A 25,094-nucleotide genomic window follows, 5' to 3' on the forward strand; every position below is an offset into this window, starting at 1 on the left:
ACACTACAAATGGCCGTTTAAATGAAACACATTTTTATTTCTTACAAGACAGCTCTTTAAAATTACAGACTTCATCAAACATTTCAAAGTGTTCTGAGTGATGTTAAAGCATTTGTTTGTTTGTTTTTTATTTTTAACTGTAAGTGAAACAATTAAGTGCAATATTTATTATGTTTTTAAAACACTTGAACGCATCCAGAGACTTGCCAACATAGTGAGAATGACAACTCGCTGCTGCCATCTAGTAGAAGGATTTGGGTAAAGCAGCTAAAATGGATTCGACGCTGAATAAGAAAAAAAAAAAAAAGAAAATTACAGACATATTTATTTCAGCATCATGTAAAATTTAATAGGAAGCAGTCTCTCACGCTCGTTGTGTACTTATATGTACCCACAAACAGCATCATTGTATGCAATCATCAGTCATCAGTTTCTCCTGCAAGCCTCCTCTTCAGCTTATCATTCTCTCTTTGCAGCATTTTATTCTGAAAAAGAAGTATTAAAAATATTGAGAGACTCATTTAAAGCTTTCGTGAACATTGGAAATATTTAATTTCATAAGCTCTGTAAGTTCTTTAACAGAAATAGAAAAAAAAAACAGCCATGACAACTCAGGACTGACCTTATGTTGGAGTGCCTCCACTTTTATGTCTCGTCCTACTCTGTGTGTCTCCTCCTTCTTTGAAACCCGAAAGGCGTCCCCAATAACTGAGACCAGCACGTGAGACTAAAAAGTAATTCATAAAAAATCACATCTGGGACACTAGAAGCCAGAATATGTCATTTAGCTGTGGATTTGTAGTCTTCTGCTCTACCAACATCAGACTTCAAAGTTGGTCTTTAGTTTCTGCCTTGGGAATACTCACAAACTTTGCGCTCTGAAAGAGATAACAGTGGTACGTGTCCGCTGCAGGGTGCTTGGCCACAAACCCAAAAACTTTGGGTGAAGAAGGATGGACAGCACAGAAGGAAACAGTAGAGAGGTTGCACGAGTACAATAGGAACTGAGGGAAGGGAAGATGATGAGAATTAACATTTTAAAACATCATGAAAGCTGAATACACCATGAGAATGAGCAGTTTTGTAATTAGGACACTTTTGTCACACACCTTGGTTTTGTTTTCCAAAATGTCTATCCCACTCAGAGACAGGAAGAGATGGACTTTGCTCTTCTTTGCAGCTTTCTCAGAGGAGAATTCATCTGAAGTCTAGGAATGACAAAAACACACAAAATTGTTTCATTTAAACAGTATAAATAATCCTGCAGATGCAGATACACACAAAGTTGGCCTTTCCCTACTAGAATACAAGACTATTTTAAAGGGGTACATTATAGACAATAATGAGAGTCTGCAGCCATGTTAGCAGCGCTGTAGGAGCTGAAGCGGTGGCTCTAATAGCTCAAGCATAATTAAACCAATATATGCATGTCTGCAAGCTAGCACTTACCAGCTGCCCAATTAGGTGGAGCGGAGGCTGGTGGTATTTACATATTTGGTCATGAGCCAATGCACTGGATACATTGACGCTGCTCTATAATCTCTATTATTATGAGCAATAAAAGGGTTTATGAGACTTGATATGAGTATAAAGAGACAGGACATAACAAAATAGGGATACAAAACAACCACAAACACAGAGAACAAATCATAAAAATGAGCAAAACAAGTACAAAGAGGAACAAGACAACCACTCACACAAAATAATCACAGAGACGCAAAGCAACAAAGAGGCATGGGGCACCACAAATAAATACACAGCAACCATAAAAAGGCTAAAATGGGACATCAAAGGGGTACAAACCAACCACACACGGAAGAATAACCACAAAGAGACGCAAAATAACTACAGAGTGCCACAAAACAAATACAAAGTGCTGAAAAACAACTACAAACAATGAAAACACGTACAACAAAGCACTAAACAACTTAAAAGCGACAACAATAGCCACAAAGAGACACAAAACAACTACAAAGTTGTGAAAAATGATCTCAAAGTTGTGTAAAACATCCACAGAGCAGTGTAAAAGATTTCAATAACAGTTTCTCATATGTGGCGTGGCAGAGGTGTTGGGCGCTCTTTTCAACACTTCATGATGTCAGTGTGGACCGGATGGTCGCTGACTACATGAATGCATGATCTATGACACCAGCACGACTAAAAATAACATTGTAAATGTATTAAATATGTCGGTGGCTCACCTTGAGGTTCTGAGTGGCTTCTTCCAGGATCTGTATTCCATCGGGGCGGACCACCTCTACTCGACCGAGAAACTACAGTTTACAGAAACAAGTGGAAAGTGTTGTTTTTAATAACAGTAATAATAAGAACTTTACTTAGCATTTTACTTTACACAGTATGTTTTTTTATATATATTTGGTTGCTACCTATCAAGTATACAAATAAAGTTGAATAAAAAATAAGTAATCTCAGAGCTGAGAATATTTTTCAACACTCTGCAACAAAACTGTGGCTGTTAAAGATCAGCATTTACCTTTACTGGAAAGGAGATCTCAACATCGTCTTCCACGTCATTCATCTCAACACTTGTACCAAACTAAAGCCTGGATCTGTCAAAGACAGACATAAATTAGATTTAAATAAATATATATTATACAAATGATCTAATCAACTATATAAAGAAAAGAAGTGCTGGAGATTTCTTCTTACCTTTTATAAATATACCGCAAACGGAGTGAATTGGCTTCCAACTGCAGGGGAGTGTAAAGTCTGTCAGAGTTAATGAATAACTGATTTGTCTTCCTTATTGCTTATTGCACATCTATCTGATAAGCAGCCAGCCGGACATCTAAAAAAGATGTTTTATTGTGTTTAAAAGCTCTTTCGTGACACGAAGATCAGGACAAAAAGAATTAAATAATAAATATAAATACATACATATGTGTGGACTGTTCTAAAGTAGAGATAGACCGACTCTTCTCTTTGCTTAGCTAAGCTTTTTTTTAAGATTTTTTATTTTTGGGATGTAATTGAATAGTTGCTGTAGAAACAGACAGTAAACGAGTAAACACAGGTAACAAAGGTGCCGCTGGCTGAGAGTGAAACTGGGGATGTGGCATGTGGTAGTACACACCCTAACACCTCTGCAGTATTAGAAAATCCAGACCGGTGACAAATTAAAGGAAAACCCTGAACCTTTTGACACTGAGAGCATCTTTAACATATCTATTTATAGCCATAACATTATAGAATACTGAAGTTTGTGTTAGAAAAAGCTCAGAATTTGTTTTCATATGGTTACTGGTGATCTCACATTGACACCTTGACTAGAGATATGATTTAGCCTTCTTTACTGCGGTCACAGCTCATTACACCACATTCAGATGCTTTGATAACTTTAATGCAGTCAGGCTTGAAGTCATTAGGGGCATGGCTGCTTGGACACATATATACAGGCAAACAACTGCTACCATCTAATTTGACTTCCTAAACCAGATCTCTCCACTTTGTGAACTTGGTGCCTATTAAAGCATTTTGAATGTAATTGGTTAATAAACAGCCTGGCTTGCTGTGTGGTTAGTCACATTACCATCACCACTGATCTAGTCTGCTTTGTGCATATACTTAAAAACAAACAAACACAAGAACTTCCAGATCAACTGTATTTATTGTTTACAGTGCGTGCCACTTCATCAATGCGCAATTATATATATTTATCTTAGCAAGTACATACAGGAAACATCAACGTCTCGAGGTGGAGAAGAGCATCGTGTTAAACAGTGGATGAAAATGATGATTGTGGTCAGACAAAGTAAAGAGAAGCCTAAACCAGACAGTTAAAATACCCAACCATTTACTTCTCACAGTCAACAAACGGTGAGTTCAGACAGTTTTTGAACACATTATCAACAATGCCCGAGATCCTGCAAACATACTTTTTATAACATATTCCCAAAAGACTGCTTGTATCAAATCAATGACAGAAATAGACAGAAAAGAAGCCTGACTCTCAGCACAGCTGCCGACACGCTCCGTGAGGTGTCGGCAGCTGTGCTGTATCTGTTGGTTTTAGGCTTCGCGTTGCTGATGATGTCATACAGTGATAGAGGGGTGAAGTGACCTGGGGATGGCTGACTAAAGGATCCCTTTTTGTGGCAAGCTTTATGTGAATGATGAGATGACATAACACCACCCACTCAGACGGACACAGATGGAACAGAGCCGAGCGTTCACATTACCGTTAAGTGCCAATTTCAGGTTTAGTTTGTGAGACGTGACAAACTAATCCCTGATCATTACAATTCAAGCAACACTCTGTTCTATTAGTGTGCATCTGTGAGGCTGGTGAGGCGACACTGCTGCTGTGTGCCGGGGTCTACGAATCGTTCACGGACATGTTCTCTATGGCATCGGGCAGGTTCTGGTCTTCGCCGCCTCCTCCCTGCTTCTTCTTCTTCCCTCCTTCCTGCTGTTTCTTTGATTTCTTGGACATTTCCTGATCAATTGGAGCTGGCTTGACAAACTTAATGATCTCGGTCAAACCTGAAGATGGGAAAAACAACAAAAACAAACATTTAATATATCCAATACTTTACATGACTATTTCTTGTCTTAAAAACATATTTTCCCTTGTTTTTCCAACCATCTGGTAGAATGCACCAGAAGGTGACAGCTACGCTCCTGCAAGCTGTTTGCTGACAGTCACTGAACAAGAATGTTAATGACGCACAGACTACATATAAAGTAAATAATATAAATAATAATAATAAATAATAAATATATAAAGCATGGATGCAGCTTCTGGGTATGAGAAGGGAAGTCAGTGGTCACGTTTCTTAAACTTGAATTTCTTTTAAATGGCCAGCAGGGGGAAGCCTTGAGCCTTTAAACTAACCATCTCTAATATAAACAATCACTGTCATGACACTGTGTCAAATATGATATGTAGAGATGTTAGGAGTCATCTTAGTTTAACTTGGGACAGAGGCAGGGTAGCAGTCAGTCCCTGTGATCAGCTGCAAGTGTTGGATACACATACGATTGACGGGTATGGATGTTAACATGTACCTCTCAGCAGGACAGCACTTCCAAAAATGTCAATTTTTTTTCCTCTAAGAAAGCTGCAAAGCATTTGAAATTTGTTCCAAATGCTAAGTATTATATGGAGACAAACGCAGTTGGGATGATAGTGTGCATTAACATCAAAAGTCTCTAGGTGCAGTAAGCAGGTAAGAAAGCCAGCACAGCTTACCAGGAGGCATGAACTCCCTGAGCTTCTCTGGAACAATGATTCCTTCTTCAGTTTGGTAGTTCTCTAGGATGGCGCACATTACACGTGTGGTGGCGCACATGGTTGCATTCAACATGTGCACAAACTCTGCCTACAAAACACAAAGACAACGAGAGATATAAATTTAGAGTGTGGCTACAGAAAAGTGAAACGCATGTGCAGGGAGGAAGCAAGATAAGATTTTTCTGCTTCCTAGTGATTCGCTTTATCTTTGATCCCTTACGAAATAGCAGACAAGACACACAAACTGCATTAGTTCTTGTACGCTGTGTTGGAACTGAGCACTCACCTTGTCCATCATTTTTTTGGTCTGTCCGTAGCGGATGCGCAGCCGCCTGGCCTGGTAGTCTGTGCAGTTTGAGCAGGAGACCAGCTCTCTGAAGGCCCCTGAGCCAGGGAACCAGGCCTCCAGATCCAGCTTCTTACTGGCTGCATGGTTCAGGGCACCTACAGTACACATGAAGGAGAGAGCAGTTAGTTTATGTCATGGTTGAGTTATAAAGAAATCATCTAAAACTCTTTCTGCTTGTTTGAAGCACAGTTAGGTGAATGCCTAGCAGGTAGTGCTGGATATTACGTTTATCTAATTTACAGAAGGAATTCAGTTTGTAATGTTTCAGTTCCATCAGATAAACCACAAAGAAATTCATGAAGCATTTTCATACTGTCTTCATTTTTCCACATACAAGTGCAGGTGACCCAGACGCAGCCTGGTTGTGTCATCTTGAACTGTCTGCTGTGCATGTTTAACTCAACTCTGTTCATGCTGCTTCAAACAATTCACCCCTAGTGGATGTTATACAGAGTTATACTGGACTGATATTTATGTACAAACATGCATGATGATTGGTTTGGTGAAGGTCAGTCCATGTATCTCTCTTTTCTTCTTCATGCACAATTTAAAAAAAAAAAAAAAAAAAAAAAAAAAAAAACTGTCTGTTTGTGTTGGATTTATTTTAGTTTCCAACACAAACAGACTTGATGCTGTACCTTCAAGAATGGGCCACATTCAAGTCTGATATTTATTCCGTCTCACTTTAGGGTGAGACTGAATGTGCGTGTGTGGATATAAGAAATCGGTAATATGTAGTACACAGGATGGCCCAACAGTTGTGTTTCTTCCTTCCTACCAAAACACTTGGATATGTAATATTTATAATATATTTAAAGTTTTCACTTTTAATTGTGGTATGGTTAGCTGTAGTGTTAATCACAGTCTCATGGTATAATATTACTGTATTGCAATACAGTGATTCTGTGATACTCACAATGCGAGACCATCTACAAAATATAAGATCTGAGTAAATGATGGAGAAGAAAAAATATCCCTAAAAAATAAAAAGACCTGAATTAAATATTTATTCCTTGTATTGTGTTGTCTGTGTGTGTCCAGCAACTAAAAATGCTCAGTGTGGTATGAGGAGTGAGAGTGCGTGTATTTGACCTACCAGAGACAATGTTGACGATACGATAAGGAATTCCTAGTGACTGGTAGAACTCTTCTGCTGTTCCTATCATCTCATCGAACATCTCCCATGATTTGCCATCATGCGGTGAGGCATAGACAAACTGCTCAATCTACAAGCAGACGTAGAACAAACAATGTTTAAAATTAAAAGCAAAAAGTACTTTTGTTATTAATGTTTTTGAAACTATATTAGTGTTAATCTGACATATTGTTTTTGAATAAAAAATAAATTAAAAAAATGTAATTATACAAAAATCACAATTTCAACAAAACTGACCTTCTCAAACTGGTGCACTCTGAAGATCCCACGGGTGTCTCGGCCATGGGAACCCACTTCCTGTCTGAAGCAGGTGGAGAAGCCGGCGTAGCGGATGGGCAGGTCCTCTGGTTTGAGCCATTCTTCCCTCAGGAAGGCAGCGATGGGCTGCTCTGAGGTGGCGATGAGGTATTTCTCATCTATGGAACTGTCATCTGATTTCTCACTTCCCTTTCCGATGACCTGACAGAAACATGTAGAGAGGTTGAAGAGGGAACCTAAATCCATGTATAGACATATATTTGTTGGTTGCCAATCTTCTTTTCTGCCACACTCCAATTATCTTCTACTGGATTCAGAGCAGGCAGGCTGCCCAAGTCCACTCAACTCACTGTCATCATCATCAGGATACCAGTTTGACACGGTTGTGACTGTAAATCTAATAACAAGAACTATTCACACAATATCTACAAAAATGCAACTTTTGCATCTCTAATGCACACGTTTTATATTTTTACCACTTTGGAACAAGTATACTGCATGCTCCAATTCAGAGACAGCCTCCATACCTTGTAAAGCTCTTCATCAAACTGGCTGAGCTGGGCGACTTCCTGCATGACCTCCTTCCTCATGAAGAAAGGTGTGTAGAGCATGGTGTAGTTCTTGCTGTAGAGGATCCTTAAGGCAAAATTGATCAGAGCCTGCTCCAGGAACACCAGGGGACCCTGAACACAGCAGAGAGGAGATAAACAGCTGGTCAGTAAAGGAAAGGAAGAGGAAAGGGAAACCTGGTCATGCTACTATGTGTTACTTTGTTTCTCTACTTACTTTTCTTCATATGAAAACGTACCTTGAGAAAATAACCTCTGCTGCCAGCTACAACTGCTCCCCTCTCGCCATCAAAACCATCGATCATGACCACCAGGTCAACATGGGAGTACTTCTTCTGGGCAGTGCAGTCACCCCAGGTACGCTCCACCTTATTGTCTGCATCCTGACAGCAAACAATAAACAATTTGATTGTATGATCACAAAATCCTGAACTGACAAGACATTTATTATACTACCAGATTCTGTGAATTACTAATAAGGAAAACATGTGTTTTTATTTTCAGATTCACAAAAAGCTCAATAAAGTTTATTTGAAGGTTTTAATGAGGTGTTAAAGCTGTATATGCTGCCAGAATTGCCTGAAAGCCACACTCTCCAAACCTCTGGAACTCTGAAAAACTAATGGAATTATATCAGTGTTTTTATGTTGTTTGTGAGGAGAGCACTGTTTAACTGGGAAGACTATAGCATATGAATAACTTTCACACGAATGGTGACTGACCTTTCACTTTTGGGTGATGTGGACCCAGATTAAGCCAGCAAATACTCCCCACAGCACAATACATTAAATCAAGACCCAAAATACACACAGAGTTGGATTTCTAACTGTAACCCTCGTGCAGTTAGTTACAATTATCAGGACTTGACAGCGAGACACCCTGCTATTTGCTGGTGATCCAGTCTTGTGTCATCAAGTTTTACTTTTCACTTTATGGGTGATCGGCATTAGAAGGTGCAGCTGATAACAGGAAGGGTTAGGTAAATAAATGATTATACTGTTCTTCCCCTGCCTGCAACTTTCCAGTGTACAACACCAGCTTGCTGCTGGCTTACAGGACCCCTCATGGTGGCTCTATTTCCCTTGCTATGGATGTGGTAAATGAACAAGGCAGAAAATTAGGACAGAAAAATCATCATGATATGATGGTGTTTTGATCTGTGCGTGGGCTGTGTCCATATAATGGATGATAAATCAATAACCACATTCATTACAGACATGTGGATGTTATTTACAAAGAAAAAGCTGCTTCTAGCACTGACCATGTAGTACTATTGATGACCAAACCAAAAAAAAAAAAAAGCGGTCTTCTTTTCAGACATTCAAGATCAATGTTGGGCTCTAGTATTAACCCCCCTCAAACCAAACCACACACCTCATCATTGCTGATGGGTACAGAGGGGTGCAAAAGGTTGCCGATCTCTCTCAGGTACTCGAAACGTTCCGCCTCCAGCTTTACTCTCTCACTGTCCGTCTTCTCTATCGCTTCATCCACCAACAAACGCACCTTTTTAATCTGGCTTACTGTCAGGGCCTGGCACAGGACAAAAAAAAATGCAAACAAGCTTGTTAGATCTATTTGCCAGCTTACAAACAATTATGCTGTGTAGACAGAAAAGAGTGCAGTCAGTCATACCGACAGAACTTCAGCCGTAAGAGACTCCAGGTTCTGCGCTTCTTCAGGAACAGCCTCATCCTCTCCAACTGGTTCCTTCTTCTGCATGAGCAACAAAGCAGAGGGTTAAAGACAGACAACGCTAAACCTTGTTTATTTCTGAAGGGACTGGAAAACAAATACAATGCTCAACAGTCCCCATTTAGTGTTATGTTGAAATACCTTCATTTTTTCCCCGATGCTTTTGCTGCAAAGGTTCTTTGCTTTGTTCAGGTTGTCTGCAGTGAAGCGGCCTGTCAGGGGGTAAAAATCAGTGACTCAGTGCATTATGAGATTGTGTGTGTGCCACAGCAGCTGGTCTAATAACCTGGTGACATGATTTACAGTAACTAAGTATTAAACAGCCCAAAATAATAATATAAACATAACACTGTCTTGCCAACTTTCATACCTGTAATAATGTACAGAAGAAATTATTAAAACTGGATCATGTTGACTATCTCAGTAGTCACACTACAGGGTGAGGTTGACCTGACATGTTGCTGGCTGGGATTGCATCAGATTGACTACCCGGCATCGTTTAGCTAACCCGGCGTTAGCCAGCGTTTCCCATTAAGCTAAGTCAACGGAATAATGGGAACAGGAGGTTAACTAGTGACTCGTCTTGTGAAAGTTTGGTCTTAAATAACTAGGTACTTAAATAACAACCACAATGGCTTTTCTAGATTTGCTGAATTATGTTAGCTGCGCTAAGATTAGCGTGCTATTCACATCTGGTTATACTAAATAAAATGGCAGACAAACTTCAATGAATTGCTTAAGAAACAGCGTACAACATCTATCCATCATTCTGTCCACTAATCAATACGGCGCAAATATAACACACCAACCAGCACGTTTACCATTTAAATTACTGACTTTCTTAATTGAGATCAGACCACTGCAGTGCAGTGAGCTTTTAGCTTGCGCAGCAACACAGTGAAGCTAACAACCAAAAGTATTCCCTAAATTTATTATGAAGATTTTATATTTAGTATTACAATGAGCCGAATAAACAGGTGGAACCTGAATAAGTCCAAAACCTTGTTCGGTCCCATTTCGGATCAAACAGTTAACCACAATTAAACTGTAACAGTTTAAAAAAGACATTTTTTTAAATGGAGTCTGGCGTGAACTCTTCTCCATTATAAGATACATTGACGGCTACGCTAACATTAGCATCGTTAGCCACCGCGTTGACGTTAGCTGCAGAGTGACTTACATTTTCTCCACTCTGTGTCTGCGGCCACCAGCTTGTCAACCAGGGTAACATCTTTAAACCTCTTTCTTTGAGTCTCACGGACGACTTCGGGGTCGCCGCCTTTGTCGGTTCGAAACAGGTCCAAGTCGAGCACCATCTTTCCACGCTGTCTGTCAGAGAAGAAACCGATAGAGCTCTTGCCGACGTCGCCTCCCACCGAGTTGCCAGATTCTGTTGTTCACGTAAAAAAACGAAAAAAAAAACGAAAAAACCCTAACCACGTAATCCTGGTTGTACGGAGTCCCCGAAGTCCATTGAGTTCTTTTTTTTACTCCAATGCAAACAAGTATTTTAACTTAAATGAGATCAATATTTTGTTCATGATAAATACAACAGACCCAAATGCTCATGTTAACTAGGGTGTATTGTCAGTTTTTAAATACATTTAATTTATGAAATTAATTGTTAAAAAAAAACATTTATACAGAAATTATCTCTGCTGGCTAATATGTTATTCAACAATGAAGTGCCACAAACTGCATTTCCTCTTATGTCTGCTTGAGGCTACCTTGTGTGAGATTTCAAGTGCTGTGGGGGGCTGCCTGGTTAGTCTGCTTATCCCTCGAGGTGTTGAACAATATCAAAATGCATGGTCCACCAGTAGATCACAAAGCAAAACCAGATCAGGGAATTTCTAATTCATCGCCTGACGATCTGCCTCCCATCACAGCTGTTCCCTGCACCAAGCAGAATGAAGTTTCTCAAATACTCTTCAAAAACGGACCTTCAAAACACAGTTTAAATGTCTGGCAGAACAGAAGGTGAAGACCTTGTCGATGGAAGCAGATCATGATGCATTGTTAAAATGCTTTGAAAAACCAGGGTATTCTAGAAATCGAGGATATACTCGGGGAGCATTTAACTCAATGCATAATCGTGATAAATGACTGTGATCTCAAATTTGATCAAAATAATTGGGCCCTGATCATTAAGTTTTTCTGGTAGAACCATTCAAAAAAAGCTCTGTAAAACTGCTGTGGTGCAGCTCTACATAAGAGTCACTCTTGCATTTGCAAATGTAGAAGAAGTGAGTGACCAAAAAAAACCAAAACTAACTAACTAACTAATTAGCCAATTGAGATTGCCACACAGAAAAATAACATAAATAAGAAAACATCAGCTTCTGCTTCCTCATGGGAAATAAACATCTCAGTTGGAACACCATAAAAACAGTATGTGTAAAACATGGGAACAGGGGCTGTCACAACTGGTAAGTACCTACTGTGTGTCCAGATGAACAAAAGAATTGGAAAAGTATCTGGAAACCTAAGCTCAGTGACTCACACTTGATCCCTGAAGCAAAAGCCTAAATTGTGAGTAATATACAACCTGGGGATGGACTCCTTTAGCTCAGATAACATGGCTCTCAAAATCTGCAGCACCTGAGCGACCCCTTCTTTGAAACATGTTCCAGTAAAAAATAAATACCGTATATTGCAATTATATTAGTAGTAATTATAATCATAACTGACCATTTATATATCCTACATTTGGAATTGGATGGCGTGTTCTCGGGGGTGAGAGACTGGTGGTTGGAGAACACTTCAGAGGACATGTACCTGAAGGGAACAGAGGTGATGAGAAGGTGTTGCGCAGGTAAAGTGTAGAAGGACAAAAATACATACAGGGAGTGCAGAATTATTAGGCAAATGAGTATTTTGTCCACATCATCCTCTTCATGCATGTTGTCTTACTCCAAGCTGTATAGGCTCGAAAGCCTACTACCAATTAAGCATATTAGGTGATGTGCATCTCTGTAATGAGAAGGGGTGTGGTCTAATGACATCAACACCCTATATCAGGTGTGCATAATTATTAGGCAACGTCCTTTCCTTTGGCAAAATGGGTCAAAAGAAGGACTTGACAGGCTCAGAAAAGTCAAAAATAGTGAGATATCTTGCAGAGGGATGCAGCAGTCTCAAAATTGCAAAGCTTCTGAAGCGTGATCATCGAACAATCAAGCGTTTCATTCAAAATAGTCAACAGGGTCGCAAGAAGCGTGTGGAAAAACCAAGGCGCAAAATAACTGCCCATGAACTGAGAAAAGTCAAGCGTGCAGCTGCCAAGATGCCACTTGCCACCAGTTTGGCCATATTTCAGAGCTGCAACATCACTGGAGTGCCCAAAAGCACAAGGTGTGCAATACTCAGAGACATGGCCAAGGTAAGAAAGGCTGAAAGACGACCACCACTGAACAAGACACACAAGCTGAAACGTCAAGACTGGGCCAAGAAATATCTCAAGACTGATTTTTCTAAGGTTTTATGGACTGATGAAATGAGAGTGAGTCTTGATGGGCCAGATGGATGGGCCCGTGGCTGGATTGGTAAAGGGCAGAGAGCTCCAGTCCGACTCAGACGCCAGCAAGGTGGAGGTGGAGTACTGGTTTGGGCTGGTATCATCAAAGATGAGCTTGTGGGGCCTTTTCGGGTTGAGGATGGAGTCAAGCTCAACTCCCAGTCCTACTGCCAGTTTCTGGAAGACACCTTCTTCAAGCAGTGGTACAGGAAGAAGTCTGCATCCTTCAAGAAAAACATGATTTTCATGCAGGACAATGCTCCATCACACGCGTCCAAGTACTCCACAGCGTGGCTGGCAAGAAAGGGTATAAAAGAAGAAAAACTAATGACATGGCCACCTTGTTCACCTGATCTGGACCCCATTGAGAACCTGTGGTCCATCATCAAATGTGAGATTTACAAGGAGGGAAAACAGTACACCTCTCTGAACAGTGTCTGGGAGGCTGTGGTTGCTGCTGCACGCAATGTTGATGGTGAACAGATCAAAACACTGACAGAATCAATGGATGGCAGGCTTTTGAGTGTCCTTGCAAAGAAAGGTGGCTATATTGGTCGCTGATTTGTTTTTGTTTTGTTTTTGAATGTCAGGAATGTATGTTTGTGAATGTGGAGATGTTATATTGGTTTCACTGGTAAAAATAAATAATTGAAATGGGTATATATTTGTTTTTTGTTAAGTTGCCTAATAATTATGCACAGTAATAGTCACCTGCACACACAGATATCCCCTAAAATAGCTAAAACTAAAAACAAACTAAAAACTACTTCCAAAAACATTCAGCTTTGATATTAATGAGTTTTTTGGGTTCATTGAGAACATGGTTGTTGTTCAATAATAAAATTATTCCTCAAAAATACAACTTGCCTAATAATTCTGCACTCCCTGTATAAGAGTGGAGGAAGGTGCACACAGGTGAACTATTCTGTGCACACAGGTGAGCTGAGAATGTGCTGCCTGGCTTCCTTCTCTCCTGAGAAGGAAGCTAGGCAAAAATCGAAGTCACATTTTTCCTCTGGGGAGAATGTGACGAGGCAGCATCAGGTGGTAGTATGTAGGATGAATTTAGTCATTAAGAAGAGAAAACAAGTTAAGGCAGAGTCAAAGATTAAATGGTGAACATTGAAGAAAGAAGGATGTTGCAGAGAGTTCAGAGAGGAGGTGAGATAGGGTAGAATTACTAGATGACTGCAGATGTACGGCTGAAGTAGGATAGTCAGAGAGATGAAGAAAGTGGACAGGGGTCCTGAGAGGCTAGGATTACAGCAAAAAAAAAAAAAGAGAGGTGACTTTTACAGAAAGACAAGCAGACCCTGGACTTGCAAGAGAGTAGAGTGATTAAGGATCAAGATGGAAATGTACTAACCATTAAGGAGAGTCGCTATCTTTCTGCTGCTCCCTTTAGGGGTCGCCACAGTGCGTCTTCTGCCTTTATCTCAGTCTATCCCAAGCATCCTTCTCCATTTTGTGTGACATGTTGTGTGTCCATCCTGGTTACTTCCAATGAAAAAGTTAGCATCTTAACATCTTCAACACAGACACACATACACCTTTGTTTTATTGGTAAATGTAAATGGGATTGCTTTTTCAAACAGGGCTGCTTGTTGCTTCAGGACCTGGACCTTCTTCTTCCTAGCGTTTGTCCCGTGTGGCAGGGTCAGCTTTGCGAAAAATCCGTCTCCATTTGGCACGATCGAAGGCGTCTTCTGGGGCGACATTGACGATCTTCATGTCAGCAACGCGGTTGCTGGCCACCGGGCTCAAGCCTCATTGCTGTTTTTGCCACTGAGCTGTCGTCTAAGCGTACCACCTTAGAAGGCTAAGGTCAGGACCTGGACCCCTGGCCATAATTGATGGCTCTGGCTCTCTACCAGAAAGTCGTGAAGGAGATTGAAATGCTAAATATAGATGATTCTTTTATTCTTGTTTATTCTTGGACAGACTTCTTTCATAAACCCCAACAAAGAAAATAATTTCCAGTGTAGCAGAGGGAGTAATGTGAATATTTACAATAGACCCTTTTTCAAGTTTTCTTTGTTAGTTATATGTTGATATATTAACAGTAAAAGGAAGTTCAACTTCCCATAAAATAATTTGTCCTTTTAACAACACCTACTGGTGTTATGGAGGCATTTTGAGAATCCTAGAATACTCTTCTTAACCACGTGGAGGAAAAACTTTGTTTAATCATAGATGCAGATACATACAGAAACAAATCAAATCAAATCACTTTTATTGTCACATCACATGTGCAGGTACACTGGTACAGTACATGTGAGTGAAATTCTTGTGTACAAGCTTCACAAGCAACAGAGGTGTGCAAAAATACAATAACATAATTACAAGCAAATATAAGAATGGCTAAATCTGAGAATTATATGAATAAATATATGTACAATATAAGAGTGTATGCATATTACTGAATGTGTATACTAAATATGTATATCTACGTGTGTGTATATATATATGTGTGTGTGTGTGTGTGTGTGTGTGTGTGTGTACATATTTTACAAATTAAATAGAGTAAACAATAAAATAAAAATATCTAAAATATACAGAGGTTGGTAGTTGGATATTGTGCAAAACAAGGGGCATTTATATACAGTATGGAGTGCATAATGTTGAAGTTCCAGTAGTGAAGGTGAGGTGTCTATGAAGTGTTCAGCAGTCTGATGGCCTGGTGGAAAAAGCTGTCTCTCAGTCTGCTGGTACGGGATCGGATGCTGCAGAACCTCCTTCCCGATGGAAGTAGTCTGAACAGTTTATGCTTGGGTGACTGGAGCCCTTGATGATCCTCCCCGCTTTCCTCAGGCACCGCTTCCTGTAGATGTCTTGGAGGGAGGGAAGCTCACCTCCAATTATCCATTCAGAACACCGCACTACTCTCTGTCAAGTCAAGTCAAGTTTATTTATAAAGCACATTTAAAAACAACCGAGGCTGACCAAAGTGCTGTACAATAAAATACAAATATAAAATACAATAAAACACAAATACATAAAACACCTCACTGATAAAACAATAGATTAAAACAATAAGTTAAACCTTGCTAAAGGCCAATGAGAAGAGGTGAGTTTTAAGAGCAGTTTTAAAAGTTCCTAGGCTTGTGGAGAATCTGATGTGAGGAGGTAAGAGAGCTTTGCGGTTGTAAGCGGTGCTGTTGCCATACCAGGTGGTGACGCATCCAGTGAGGATGCTCTCAATGGCACAGCGATAGAAGCTCCTGAGGTTGCGGGGGCTCATGCCGAATCTTTTCAGTCTCCTGAGAAAGAAGAGGCGCTGTTGCGCCTTCTTCACTGTTTTTGTTTATGTGTACTGACCACGTAAGATCCTCAGCCAGATGTACAGAAGGAAGCAGAAGCTGCTCACTCTCTCCACGCCAGCGCCGTTGATGGTGATGGGGGTGTGTACTTCTCTGCACCTCCGGAAGTCCACTATCAACTCCTTTGTCTTTGCGACGTTGAGGGTGAGATGGTTGTCTTGGCACCAGTGGGTCAGGGCGCTGACCTCCTCCCTGTAGGCTGTCTCATCACCTTTGGTGATAAGACCCACCACTGTAGTGTCATCCGCAAACTTCACAATGATGTTGGAGTTGCTAGTGGCCGTGCAGTTGTAGTTGTAGAGTGAGTACAGGAGAGGACTCAGTACACACCCCTGTGGAGCACCAGTGTTCAGTGTGATGGGGGATGAGGTGATGCTGCCCAGTCTGACCACTTGGAGTCTGTCAGACAGGAAGTTAAGGATCCAGCTTCGAGGGAACGATGGTATTGAATGCTGAGCTGTAATCTACAAACAGCATTCTCACATACGTGTCTCTCTTCTCCAGGTGTGAGAGGGCAGTATGGAGTGTCAGGGCTATGGCATCATCAGTGGACCTGTTGTGGCGGTATGCAAATTGTAGAGGGTCCAGTGAGTCGGGTAGTGCAGAGCAAACGAAGTCCCTGATCAGCTTCTCGAAGTATTTGCTTACGATGGGGGTCAGGGCTACAGGTCGCCAGTCGTTCAATGACTGGTTGTTTATTTAATTTTCTTTAATGATTTATAATGATGATGATTTTTATACGCTGAGAGTGGCATAGTGTTGCAGTGGTTAGCCTCACAGCAATAAGGTCCTGGGTTTAAATCTACTGGTCAACCACGTTCTCACTCCTAACTCGTCAAATGTGCGACGCGTGGTCAGGCTCCCTCTGCTTCACGTCTTCTATCCAATTTAAATGATTGGATTGAATCAGGTGTGAGGATAGCAATAGGAAGGTTATTCCATAAATCTGGTGCAGCCAAGGCAAACCCTCGGTCACCTCTGGACTTCAGCCGAGATCTTGGCTGCACCAGGAGTAACTGAGTAGATGATCTTAGTGCTCTAGCGGGACGATCTGAGTAATATTTTTCCACATTCAGCATCATTTTTTCCACATTTAGCTCAAGACCGGACAAAAACATGTGTTTTGAGTTATTTTTTACAACATTTACTAAAATATTTGCAACTTTTTATTCTTAAAACACAATTTTAAATGTTAAACATTAAATCAAAAATGTTAAATCTAAATATTATTTTTAAATCTAAATGTTAAATCTAATTTTTTTTTTAATCTAAATGTTAAATCTAAATATTTTTTTTTAAATCTAAATGTTAAATCTAAATATTATTTTTTAAATCTAAATGTTAAATCTAAATATTTATTTTTAAATCTAAATGTTAAATCTAAATATTATTTTTTAAATCTAAATGTTAAATCTAAATGTTACAGGAAACTAAATATTTAGCTAACATGCAAATTTATTGAAAGGGTCAAGGGAAATGCCAAAATAAAAGCTTTACGAAAATCTCCGGCCTAAAGTGTGCCAGTAGGGGTCAGGTTTAAAACCAAACCCAACCTGGGAACGGAGAAAAATATATTTTTGTTTTGTTTTGCTTGTTTTATATGTCTTCTAGTTTTATTTCATTCCTTCTGGGATTTGGATACAATTAATGTATGCATATTCTGCACACACACAAACACACATGTGGCTACTACCCATTTCTTGTTTTTAGACTTAAGATGGATTAAATCTTGAATGAAGACATTGATCTGACACATGTAGTATTTGGCTAATTGTCTTTATTGTTCCTCCATCATCTCTCTACCCTGTGTTCGCTTTAACACAGGGTAGAGAGATGATGGAGGAAATGAAAAAAAGGGGGTAAGGAAAAGGTAGAAGGGAGAAAAAGAGGTGAAAAGAAGGGATAGAAAAAAGGAAAGAGACAGAGGAGAGAAAACCCCAACAATCCCCTCTGAGCAAGCACTTGGCGACAGTGGGGAGGAAAAACTGCCTTTAAGCAGAAACCTCCAGTAGAACCAGGCTCAGGAGGGGCAGTCAACTGCTGGGACTGGTTGGGGGGTGAGGGTGAAAAGAGAGAGAGAGAGGGGAGGGAGATAGGAGAGGTGTTAGGAGAGAAAGGGAGAAGAGAGGTAAAAATTAAGATGGAACAGAGGTTGAGAAAGATGAGGCTACATCAGGTGAAGAAGCAGCAGTGTCCCTCCTCCAGAACAAGCGGAAGCGTTTTTTCTTCTTTTTCAGTTGCTGTTCCACGAGTGCTTTTTTCTCTAGGATCAGGGTTCTCAATTCATTGAGTGTTTCTGCATTTTGCATCTCAAGTTTCTTGCATCTTTGCTCCACTTCTTCTAATTTTGCTTGTTTTTCTTCAAGCTTTTCTTTCAGTTCTTTAGATGCTGCCTTTTGCGCCTGCATTTCAGTGTTTTTGCACTTTAAGTTGTTAGAAAGTTCTTCAAGCTCTTCTGTGTTTTTTCTCAGCATTTCAGCAATCCTACTCTGCATCTCTGAGCATTGTTTTTCCAGTTTTTCCTTCGCTACTTCCAGTCCAGTTGTTTTGTCCTTCATTTCAAAATAAAATTCTTGCAGTTTTAGATGCTTCCTCATGAAGTCCTGGGAAATAAGTTTTTCTTCTTTCTGTATTTCTTGCTGTTGCGCTTTCTCTTGAAGTAACTCTCTCATTTTGTGCACTGTGTCATCAAACCTTTTTTCCAGCACTTTGTATTTTCCCTCCACGTGTTTGAGTTTGTCCTGCGTGCCTCTGTGCTTTATGTCCAATTCTTCCTTCTCATAAAGAATTTCTTTATTTCTTTCCAGCGCTTCATCGAAATTTGCTTGGAGCTCCTGATTCTTTATATTCATTTGTTGGAGGTCACACTTTAACTCCTTATTAATAGCTTCCCTGTCTTGAAGCTGCTTGGACATTTCTTGCAATTCAGCTCTTTTTTGCTCGATTTTGTTCCTCAGGAACAGAATCTGCTCTCGGGCTTGCGTTCTGATGTTAGTTTGCTGGTCCTCAATGTTCTGAAGCTTGCAATCCATTTCTTTCTGTCTTTCTTGTCATTGCTCGTTCTCATGAAGCAACTGTTCATTTCTGTCCAGTGTTTCATCAAGTTTTTGTTTGAGCTCCTGATTCACTGTGAACATTTGTTGGACTTCACAATGTAACTCCTCATTAAGAACATCACTGTCTTGAAGCTGCTCGAACATTTCTATTAATTCAGCTTTCTTTTTCTTGATTTTGTTCCTCAGGAACAGAATCTGCTCTTGGGCTTGCGTACTGTTGTTAGTTTGCTGGTCCTCAATATTCTGAAGATTGTGATCGATTTCTTTCTGTCTTTCTTGTCGTTGCTCGTTCTCGTGAAGTAACTGTTCATTTCTGTCCAGTGTTTCATTAAGTTTTTGTTTGAGCTCCTGATTCACTGTGAACATTTGTTGGACTTCACAATGTAATTCCGCATTAAGAGTGTCACTGTCTTGAAGCTGCTCGGCCGTTTCTTTTAATTCAGCTCTCTTTTTCTTGTTTTTGTCCATCAGGTTCATAATCTTTTCCTGAGTTTGACCAAATAAAATTCCCCAGCCCTCATTAATAATCTTTATGTCAGGCTGGCGCCGCTTATTGTTAGTTTTTTCGTCCTCTGTGTTCTGAAGCTTGTGATCCGTTTCTTTCTGTCTTTTTTGTGGTTGCTCGTTCTCGTGAAGTAACTGTTCATTTCTTACCAGTGTGTCATCATGCCTTTTTTGGAGCACTCTGTATTTTTCCACCATGCCTTTGAGTTTGTGTTCCACGTCTCTGAGCTTTATGTTCAATTCTTCCTTCTCAAAAAGAAGCGCTTGATTAAGCCTTTGTTGGAGCTCCTGATTATTTTTGTCCATTTGTCTACAGGCAGGAGAGTCAGTGTGAACTATTGGTCTTTTCTGGTGTTTTCTCTGAGACATGTCGTGGTCTGTAAACAGTGACTCTGAAAGCAATCTAGATGTTTCAAAATACTTTTCGGGCAAACCTTCATTTTCTTCCAGCGCTTGATTAAGCTTTAGTTGGAACTCCTGAATAATTTTTTCCATTTGTGTCAAGAGAGGAGAGTTAGTGTGAACTTTTGGTCTTTTCTGGTGTTTTCTCTGAGACATGTCGGTCTGTAAACAGTGACTCTGAAAACAATCCAAATGTTTCAAAATACTTCTCCGGTGAAGCTTTGAAAGCTGCAAAAACAACTTCTGCCAATACAATTGCTGCAAAAATACTGACTACAAGCTGCTGCCTTTCTACCTTGTTTAAGGAAAATCTTCAAAGGACATTCCAGCACATCATTTTTGAATGGGGATTTTTTTTTTTTTTTTGCTTGGACAAATTATCAGTAAAGTTTCAATCACATACAACAGAAAATAAATAAATAAATACAACAAAATAAAATGATACGAACAAGACAAAAACGGGTATTCTGTGCCAACAACATTGAGAGTAACGTCCCCCTCTCTGCCCCTTAATGCTCTCGTCGCTATGGTAACGCGGGGACCGCTGTGGCCAGCTGGCTGAACAGTAGGCTAACGAGTAGGACCATTGACTGTAGAAAACACGCAGCCTCGCTGTTTCGCGGTTGTTTTAGTGCAATTTTGCATGCGGTGTTTTTTTGTTTTTTTTGGGGGGGGGGTTTAAGCGCAGTGTGTTCTGCATCCTGATCAGCTGTAGACCATTGTTGATCTCCTCCATGCCGTCTCTCCTGTACAGTACAGAATCGCTTCATCAATTGCTAGCAGTGTGACTCTGAAGTGCTGTACTGTATGTTTGTTTTTTGTTGGGGAGAAAACTTACAATGTCGGCGAAACGTTTTGCACCGTCATAGGCAGCTGCGGTAGCACCCAAAAGGCAGAGGAAGATAAGCATCGCACAAAAGACGTTGGACTTCTGGGACCATACGGCGCACCGGATTATAAGGTGCATTAAGCTGAAATTAAGCAATTAAGCTTAAAGTTAAATTGATTAGTTCTAAAATCCGTCATTATTATTTATAGAAAAAAAACAAATATACTGTATGTTTATTTTTCAAATAAATGTTTGGGACTGAAAACTGGTTTTGATCTTCGGTTTCATTCTATAATACTGAACTTTTTTTTCTTGAACTTTGAGTGTTTAAACGAGAGAGAAAAGTGGGACAATGTCGATGCCTGTCTGCGAAAAGTGTATAAAGTGTGTAGTGAGGGGTTTTACAGCCTTAAAACATCTAAAATAATTGTAAAAATAAATAAATAAAATAAAGTAGGCTACTTTGCGAATTTCACCTATTGCTGGTTATTTTTTTAGAACATAACACCCGCGATAAACGAGAGAACACTATATACAAATACTGAGAAATATATAATTTGAATCCTTTCTCTATTTTGCTCTGAGGCCAGGGGGAAAAGTATCGACAAGTCGATGAACACCATCTACAGATGTATTCGGTAAATGCTCAAGACATCTTGAGAAATGTAAATCGCCGCTTGAGTCATCCATTCGGTTGACTTTTTTTGGAAAAACCGACGTAAACAAGGTGCGAATATCACACCGAAAACAAAGCGCCTTACAGGAGTTTCTCCACCGGAAATAGCATATTCTATGGAGGAAAGGCTAATCAACGCCGTAGCAAACCACCCGCAGCTGTACGACACCAGTTCCTTTCTGTACCGAGACAGGAATAAAAAAAGGACCGAGCTTGGAGGAAGATATGTGAAAAGATCGGGCAACCTGGTAAGTTCATTCATTTCTCTTTTGAAATTTTTGACTGAGCCGGGGAAGCCGCGCAAAAACTAGTACAATAGTACTAATAGGAAGGAATAACACATAGTTATGAAGATACTTGAAAAACAGATAATTTTTGAATTCTATATATAACCCCTTTGTAAACCCTGTTCACCCAAGTCTATTTACCAACATACGTAAAAATATTACACATAAAAAAAATACACAGAAACATTGGAAATCACTTTTTGGCAGGCAATCACTTTTTGGCACAACACCGGCCTACTGTCTCGCTATTTTCCCACTGATGTACAAATACCTTTCTGCTTTTATGCATGTTGTCATATAGGAATGTATGTTATTGTTTATTAATAAACAGCACACAGTGGTCCCGCTGTTCATCCGTCACTGCCTCGCTTTTTCGCAGATTTTTTTTTATTACACAGTACAGCTTTCAACAATGCGCATTGCATTCTGCAGCCTGATTGACAAATCTCCTCCGTGTCGTGTCTCCTGCACTTGCCAAATTTACCGTGTTTGGTTTTGATAACCATCATGTCCAATAGAAAAGACAACACAAAAACACCCATAAATGACCCTCATTCGTAAATAGACACCTGTACCGGGAGGGAAAAAGGCGCACAAAAGTGGCGCGCAGACGAAGGAAAACCCCGGAAAAATAATACTTTTACGTTTTGAAATCTACAAAGGTTTGCACTTTGAGAATCAACTTGTGAGAACTGTGAGTAATGCTCATGTATGTGTGAAAAAAGTGTATAAAGTGCGTGGCGAGGGGCTAGTTATTCTGAGAACCCCTGCTGCAATAAAAGAGGGACCACTGTATATACTTTATGACTATTGTTTTCAACCTGTTAACATTTATTGTCTTGACAGAACAAACTGATTCTGCAGCAGAGCCATCCCCTGTTGCTTCTCTTGGCTCCCCAGTCCCTGGTCCCTCCACTCCTGCTGCTGCACCCACAGGCATGTAATTGTAGCAACAGGTATGTACAGCAAGCACTGATAGCTTTTTACTCGCTTGGATTCCCTTGTGATTACCTTTACTAAATATCTACAACCAATCTGATTATATCCTGGTTTTTTTTTTCAATGTTGAAAATGAAAATCTAGTAGCAGCCTTCTCATTACTTTGTGTTGTTTTGTGCTGTGTTTTACAGGCCCACAGAGGAGGACAGCTCCGTGGCGGACCAGGGACGGGTCCCAGGACGGTCCATCGGCGGTGGAGCTGGCCATCCTGGAGTCCTTGAAGAGGCCACGCCAGTCTCCAATGGAGCATTTCCTCCTCAGCCTTGTTCCTGCTCTGGAGAGCATGCCGCCTCAGACAAGAGAATTTGTAAAATTTCAAATTTATAAATTAGTTTGTGAAAACAGCACAGCTGTGTTAAATTTGGAAACATTGGACCCTAGCAATCAGTAGTTTTCTGATGAGGCAGCAGGCTCTCCAGGGCAGAAACAATGTTCTTATTTGTCTCCTTCTCCCTGATGCTCTTCCACTTTAAGCTGGGTCCTTTTTATTCCTGTTTCTCTGTAAATAGTTATATTTTATATATTTATGTTTAATGTTTTTCTGTTTGAGAATTTTAATATTATTTCAAATTTTTGTAATGACTAATGTCTCAGTTCTATTACACAGCAAATATTGGCACACAGCTTGACATATGTAGAATTTATTTCATGTTATACTAATGGAAAAATATACTACTATATAGGAACATAGTGAAGACCAATTATTTAAGAGAATAAAGAGAAGTTAGTTTATTTTGGAGGCAAGCTCCATTTATTAAGAATTTTTTTTTTTTTAAAAAGGCAGGAACGCTCTTTAGAGGTTTGTGGGTGGCTCAGAGCCATTGTGGGGAAGTTACTGGGACTTCAAATGGGCCAAGACACTGCTCCCTCCATCGAGAAGTGGGCCATGAACTTCTCCCTCACCAGGACAGCCTCTCTGGAGGAGTTGTTGGCTGCTACACGACCCAGGCCTTTTTTGAAAAATTAACCTGTGATAAGACACAGCATATCAAGATAGAATTGTTATTATCATATAACTAAAGAGGAACTGTTCACATTTTTATCTAGGCCTGAGTTTTAAGAAAGGCTGGTGACCCCTGCTATAGAGTCTGACAGCTGCAGGGATTATATACAAATATTCAACTGGTTCTATACCAGAATTAAACCAGGTCTAAATTTTAAAAAATAAAAAATAATAATAAAAATAAAAAAATAAAATTTAAAAAAAGGACTTTATAAGAGACCTTGTGAGTATCACTAGAAATATTATAAACAGTTGTCTCCATACCACAGTTTACTCTCAGTTAGGCAGTTGATGGCGGTAACCTCGGTCGATATATCCCTGGCTCCCTGTCACGTAAAATTGGAAGAAGAAAAAAAAAGAGCCAGAATAAAACTTTCTACTACACCTTAGTACCATTCAAACAAAAAATAAAAAAAATGTTTAGTCAAATGAGACCGCAGAGTGCAATAGTTTTAAGGCTGATTTACAGAAATTGCATTTTTTTCTAAACACAGGAGAAGTCCTCTCATTTCAGTTGTGACATTTAAACTACAAAAAAAACAAAGAATTATTTTTTTATTGTTAAAAATCAGCACAGTTGGAAGTAAACTGTGTAGCAAACATTTGTTTGATGAGTTTGCTCACTTGATTTAAATGTCTGTGAAGGTTCTCAGTCATCCAGTTCATCGTAGTCTAAGGAGCTTGGAAAGAAAAGCGTCTGGACTTCTTTGCTAGAAGACGTTGCGCCTCTCATTCGAGAAGCTTCTTCAGTTCTAGGGTCAGATGGTGGAGAGCCCCATGGTTCAAGCTTCCTCTTCAGTAACCATTAATAGGGACCAAAGATTTGTCACATTATCCCCATAAACATGTTTTTATAGAAATCATTGTGACACAAATATTTAGATTCTTATTTCACAATGTGCATGAACTCAAAATCTTTAGTTTCATATTTATAAAGTATCGAAAAGAATACATTTATTCCAATGTATGAAATACACTTCTTGTAAAAAAGCTGATTGGAAATGCATTCAACAAAAAAAAAAAAGGCTCCTGCCATGACCTTCCTTCTGCGCGCACACACACACACACACACACACACACACACACACACACACACACACAGACAGACAGACTGGTGGACCTAAATCTTCACCTCCAAGTCCGTTCACATACAAGAGGAAGGGGAGTGAGCGGGTCAGCGCTCAGGGCACAGAAACTAAGCTGGCTTTGAACACACACCA

At 39.9% G+C, this 25,094-nt stretch overlaps 3 protein-coding genes across 3 annotated transcripts; 1 reads left to right on the plus strand and 2 right to left on the minus strand.

Annotated features, from left to right (window-relative positions):
- Nucleotides 1-55: 55 nt before the first annotated feature.
- On the minus strand, nucleotides 56-2,539 carry LOC146364286 (PTB domain-containing engulfment adapter protein 1). Its single transcript, XM_084918223.1, has 6 exons — nucleotides 2,495-2,539; nucleotides 2,202-2,273; nucleotides 1,110-1,208; nucleotides 867-1,004; nucleotides 623-727; nucleotides 56-485 (listed from the first exon to the last, which is right to left on the minus strand). Exons 1-6 carry the CDS (start codon nucleotides 2,537-2,539, stop codon nucleotides 420-422), a joined length of 525 nt encoding a protein of 174 aa, XP_084774349.1. The 3' UTR covers nucleotides 56-419.
- A 1,070-nt stretch (nucleotides 2,540-3,609) lies between these two features.
- On the minus strand, nucleotides 3,610-10,671 carry sars1 (seryl-tRNA synthetase 1). The gene is made up of 11 exons (XM_084917820.1): nucleotides 10,462-10,671; nucleotides 9,423-9,493; nucleotides 9,222-9,302; nucleotides 8,961-9,119; nucleotides 7,826-7,969; nucleotides 7,545-7,700; nucleotides 6,997-7,218; nucleotides 6,700-6,829; nucleotides 5,541-5,698; nucleotides 5,213-5,342; nucleotides 3,610-4,503 (listed from the first exon to the last, which is right to left on the minus strand). The coding sequence occupies exons 1-11, from the start codon at nucleotides 10,595-10,597 to the stop codon at nucleotides 4,337-4,339; spliced, it is 1,554 nt and encodes a 517-aa protein (XP_084773946.1). The 5' UTR covers nucleotides 10,598-10,671; the 3' UTR covers nucleotides 3,610-4,336.
- Nucleotides 10,672-20,620: 9,949 nt separating this feature from the next.
- Nucleotides 20,621-23,584, plus strand: LOC146364288 (uncharacterized). The gene is made up of 3 exons (XM_084917821.1): nucleotides 20,621-21,833; nucleotides 22,719-22,828; nucleotides 23,003-23,584. Exons 1-3 carry the CDS (start codon nucleotides 21,702-21,704, stop codon nucleotides 23,196-23,198), a joined length of 438 nt encoding a protein of 145 aa, XP_084773947.1. The 5' UTR covers nucleotides 20,621-21,701; the 3' UTR covers nucleotides 23,199-23,584.
- The last annotated feature ends 1,510 nt before the right edge of the window (nucleotides 23,585-25,094 follow it).

The sequence above is a fragment of the Perissodus microlepis genome, chromosome 20 (genome assembly GCF_051167445.1).
Source record: "Perissodus microlepis isolate ML-2025 ecotype Zambia chromosome 20, ASM5116744v1, whole genome shotgun sequence".
Classification (NCBI taxonomy): domain Eukaryota; kingdom Metazoa; phylum Chordata; class Actinopteri; order Cichliformes; family Cichlidae; genus Perissodus; species Perissodus microlepis.

Bases quoted from the DNA above. Each gene is read 5' to 3' on its own strand.
- LOC146364286 (XM_084918223.1), bottom strand. From the start codon at position 2,539: ATGAATGACGTGGAAGACGATGTTGAGATCTCCTTTCCAGTAAAG. The intron at 728-866 runs GTGAGTATTCCC...ATTACTTTTTAG, and splicing joins TCTTTCAGAGCGCAAAGTTT to TCTCACGTGCTGGTCTCAGT. The intron at 486-622 runs GTCAGTCCTGAG...CTTCTTTTTCAG, and splicing joins TGGAGGCACTCCAACATAAG to AATAAAATGCTGCAAAGAGA.
- sars1 (XM_084917820.1), bottom strand. From the start codon at position 10,597: ATGGTGCTCGACTTGGACCTGTTTCGAACCGACAAAGGCGGCGACCCC. The intron at 9,303-9,422 runs GTATTTCAACAT...TTGCTCATGCAG, and splicing joins GCATCGGGGAAAAAATGAAG to AAGAAGGAACCAGTTGGAGA. The intron at 5,699-6,699 runs GTAGGTCAAATA...TGTGTACTGTAG, and splicing joins TATCGTCAACATTGTCTCTG to GTGCCCTGAACCATGCAGCC.
- LOC146364288 (XM_084917821.1), top strand. From the start codon at position 21,702: ATGGAGGAAAGGCTAATCAACGCCGTAGCAAACCACCCGCAGCTGTAC. The intron at 21,834-22,718 runs GTAAGTTCATTC...TTGTCTTGACAG, and splicing joins TGAAAAGATCGGGCAACCTG to AACAAACTGATTCTGCAGCA. The intron at 22,829-23,002 runs GTATGTACAGCA...TGTGTTTTACAG, and splicing joins GCATGTAATTGTAGCAACAG to GCCCACAGAGGAGGACAGCT.